The following is a 3574-nucleotide window of genomic DNA, read 5'->3' as shown; positions in this document are numbered from 1 at the left end:
GTGGGGACCTGCCAGGCTTGGCCAGGGATGAAAGAGGGAGCGGCGGCAGGACGCGAACGGACAGGAGGGGTGGCCATCTGCTCCCCAGCCAGCACAGCTGCACTGAGGAGGGGCTGGGCTGCTCCTCCAGCCTGAACCAACCCCAAAGCTCCTCTGGGGATTGAGAAGGGGATAACCTCCCCAAAACATGCTGCTGCTAGGAGCCTGCCCAAGGATGGAGTGCACTGGGCAACTGGGATAAGAAGCACTTAGGGAGGGGAAATATATTGCAACAAATGCAAGGAGAGAGAAATGCAGGGAGAGGGAAATGGGGGCGTCTGGGGTGCTGCAGGGGAAGCTCTCACCTCCACCAGGCAGTCGCCCACCAGCCCCAGGAGCACACGGCTCCCGTTGTGCTCCCGCACCAGCGCCGCGTTCTCCGAGCGCGTCATGCACGTGAAGTCGAACATGTCAACGTCCGGCAGGTCCCGGTGGTTGAGGGCAAACTCCAGTTCGGGCAGGCAGTAGTTGGTGGAGAAGTTGGCAGCTTCTTTGGCATAGCTAAGGAGGGCGTCCCGGTTCACATTGTCTGGGGCCAGGAGGCTCTCGATGTCCGCTTTGTCCTGCGGGGATGGGGTGAACTGAGTGCGATGTGGGAGGTGATGTTTGATGTTTGTCCCTCAGCCTGACAGCACCCAGCTCCAGGGTGCAGCTGTGCCACTGCACTCTCAGTACCCTGGAAGGATTTTTCCTGCGGCACAGGCAACAGCTGCTGCAGCCCCTAGCACCCCAGGGGTGCGCAGTCAAACCAGCATCCACAATTTGCATGCTACTTTCAAGGCTTTCAGCTGCCCACTGCTGTGAGATGCCAGGGCCAGATCCTGCCCTTCTCACCTGGAGGATGACCCCCTTCGTGAGCAGGCTCTGCTTCTTGGCCGTCATGACGAAATAGTGAGTGTCATCCTTGTAGTACACGATGTTTTCCAGGTCAATGCCTGATGACAGGGAAGGGGCTGAGCCAGGGCTAGGGGGTGTCCCAGCACTGAGCTTAGACCCCAAATGTCCTCTGCAATGGGGTCCAGGTGGGGACATGCACCCCATTACTGGGGACATCCTGGGGCTGAGCCTCCAGCTCCCTCAGGAGGGGCAGGACCCCCAACACCCCACATGCAGGGATTGGGACGACGGGACCACTGACCTGTTTTGTTGTAGAGGTTCTGGAAGAATTTCTGGTTGTAGATTCGGGCCACGCCGCTGATCTCAGCCACCTCCACCTCGGCCCGGCTGTGGCGGTTGATGAAGTTGGTGGTGATGCCAATGGCCAACTTCCCACGCGTCTCCTTCCGCTTGAACCCTGCAGGAGGGCAGAGATGTGAGCCCCCACCCAGCCCCCCAAATTGCTCCTGGGGCTGCAGGGACACCCGTGGTCACCTTCAGGGACAAATTTGCCGCCGCCAGCTGAGATGAGGACGTCAAACTCATAGTGGGTGAGGGGAGAGGAGCTGGGCTGCAGCACGGCCTGCCAGCCACCTGCAGGGAGAGGGGTGGTCATCAATGTCCACAGGGAAAGGGCTGCATCTCATTCCCCCCCAAAGGGCATAGCAGAGTGATTGGGGGGCTCAGAGTGGCCCCCCACAGCCCTGTCCTTGTCCCCAGGAACGCCATCCGTGCTGCAGAGTTACGTACCTGCCTTGCCCGTCGGGGGAACAAGGCTCTCAAACCTCACATTGATGTGCACCTCCACCCCCAGCAGCAAAGCCACCTCCAGCAGGATCAGCGGGAGCTGCCGGATACCTGGGAGGGGAGAGAGGCCCTCAGGGCTGCACCCCTGAGTGCTGGGACACCCCACGGCCAGCCTGGTGCCCCCAAAACTCACTGATGTGGTCCAGCGTGCCCGTGCAGAAGCGCCCGTAGAACTTCTTGGCGCCCAGCGCGCGCAGGTCGTGGATGGTGAAGGGCCAGAGGTGCAGGACATTGTTGCGGGAGAAGGAGTCGCGTTTCTCCAGCAGCACCACCCGGGCTCCCAGCAGAGCCAGCTCAATGGCTGCCCGCAGCCCACAGGGACCAGCACCCACCACCAGGCACTGCAGGGCACAGCACGGCCAGTGAAGGGGTGGGCAGCCCAAACAGGGTGTGGGTGAACCCCCCAGTGCTCCCAAAGGCAGCACCTCCCCGCCTGCTGGGTCAGGATCTGGCCCTCCTCAGGATTCCCCTGATTCTCCCTGTAAAATGGGGTGCCCCCCACCCCCTGGACCTTGCCTTCACCCAGGGCAATGGCAGCAATTAAAGCATTGGGTGAGATAAGGCGCAGGTCTGTGCAGTCCTGACTGGGTTTGGTCTCCTGAGAGCTTCTGCACAGGGCTGGCACAATGGGGCACAGCATTCAGGACAAAAGCCATCATCTGTGGGACAGGCAACAGATATCCCCTACTTGGAATGCTCCTATCTCCCAGAAAGGACTTGTCAGCTCCCTCAGCCCTGCCATGGGATGTCCCCAGCGAGAGGCAGCTGGGAGGCGGAAGGACGCTGCTGGCTGGGTGGCACTGAGGTGGCACCGTGCCATGGGGAGCTGAGCAGTGCTAATTAACATCCTGTCCCATTAAACTCCATCAACCTCCCGCCTGGCACATCCTGCATCCTCCTGGGATGAGAGCCAGAGTGTCCCAGGGGAGGTTCTCACCCCAAGACAAGGACACAGGGCACGGAGAGACCCAAAGCCCTCATCCCACATCCCGGTTACCTTGGTGCCAGCACAGGCTGTGCCCTGGTCGTAGTCCTTGTGCCCAGCTTTCTTATCCAGCTTGCTCCACAGGGCCTTGGCATTCCAGTAGTTGAGGGCAGCCTTGAGGCCGTGGTAGAGCTGCAGCCCAGTGCCCTGCAGGCCCAGCTGCTGGCACAGCTCCAGGAAGGAGCCCAGCACCTCCTGGCACTCCCCAGCACGCAGGAACCTCTCAAAGATGGCATGGGCAGGGTTGCCCGGCTCCTCGGCTGGCACACTCATCCCGTGTCACCCAGAGGCCTGGCAGAGGGACAGCAGAGGTCAGCAGCGAGGGGACCCTCCTGGAGCCCCACCCCCAAACACATCCCGTAGCAGACCTGGCGTCTCAGTGCCAGGTTTCCCAGCTGCAGGTGCTGTTGGGTGGTGATGGCTCTGTCAAAACTGGCACTTTGTGGCAGCACTGATGGAACTGTCCCTGGGTGCTGCACCCAGAGAGCCACGGTGTCACCCTGCCACTGCTCCCAAAGAGCCACAGTGTCACCCTGCCAGTGCTCCCAAAGAGTCACAGTGTCACCCTGCCACGGTGGCCTCAGGGCAGGGGATGGGGCAGGCAGTGAGTGGCTTCCCCCATGCAGCGGATACCTGCAAGAGCCAAGAGCAGAGTGAGTTGTTTTGGAGCAAAGATACCACTTCCTTCCTCCACAGCCTTGCCTTCACTACGGGGGGATGGGAGGGAGCTCCTGACTTCAGGAATCAGCCACACAGCTGCTGCAGAAACCAGCAGGAACAGCCCTGGGGCTGGAGCTGGAATGGGGTGACCTTTTCCCCCACCTCCCCTTCCACCACTCCTGGAGAGGGTGGAAGCAGATTAGCACA

General features: G+C 61.1%; 1 protein-coding gene across 1 annotated transcript in view; it reads right to left on the bottom strand.

Annotated features, from left to right (window-relative positions):
* The window catches only part of MICAL1 (microtubule associated monooxygenase, calponin and LIM domain containing 1), a 9126-nt gene extending 5827 nt beyond the window's left edge, over positions 1 to 3299 (bottom strand). Inside the window, exons 1-8 of the mRNA XM_031063953.1 lie at positions 3076 to 3299; positions 2720 to 2998; positions 1856 to 2063; positions 1666 to 1773; positions 1411 to 1509; positions 1178 to 1333; positions 874 to 974; positions 345 to 602 (exon numbers count right to left, since the gene is read on the bottom strand). Of these exons, the coding sequence (XP_030919813.1) occupies positions 345 to 602; positions 874 to 974; positions 1178 to 1333; positions 1411 to 1509; positions 1666 to 1773; positions 1856 to 2063; positions 2720 to 2980 (1191 nt within the window). The 5' untranslated portion in view covers positions 2981 to 2998; positions 3076 to 3299. The remainder of the gene's footprint in view (positions 1 to 344; positions 603 to 873; positions 975 to 1177; positions 1334 to 1410; positions 1510 to 1665; positions 1774 to 1855; positions 2064 to 2719; positions 2999 to 3075) is intronic.
* Between the last annotated feature and the right edge of the window lie 275 nt (positions 3300 to 3574).

The sequence above is a fragment of the Geospiza fortis genome, unplaced genomic scaffold (genome assembly GCF_000277835.1).
Source record: "Geospiza fortis unplaced genomic scaffold, GeoFor_1.0 scaffold422, whole genome shotgun sequence".
Classification (NCBI taxonomy): Eukaryota; Metazoa; Chordata; class Aves; order Passeriformes; family Thraupidae; genus Geospiza; species Geospiza fortis.
The sequence above is the reverse complement of the archived record's forward strand: the minus strand, read 5'-3'. Positions and strand labels throughout refer to the sequence as shown.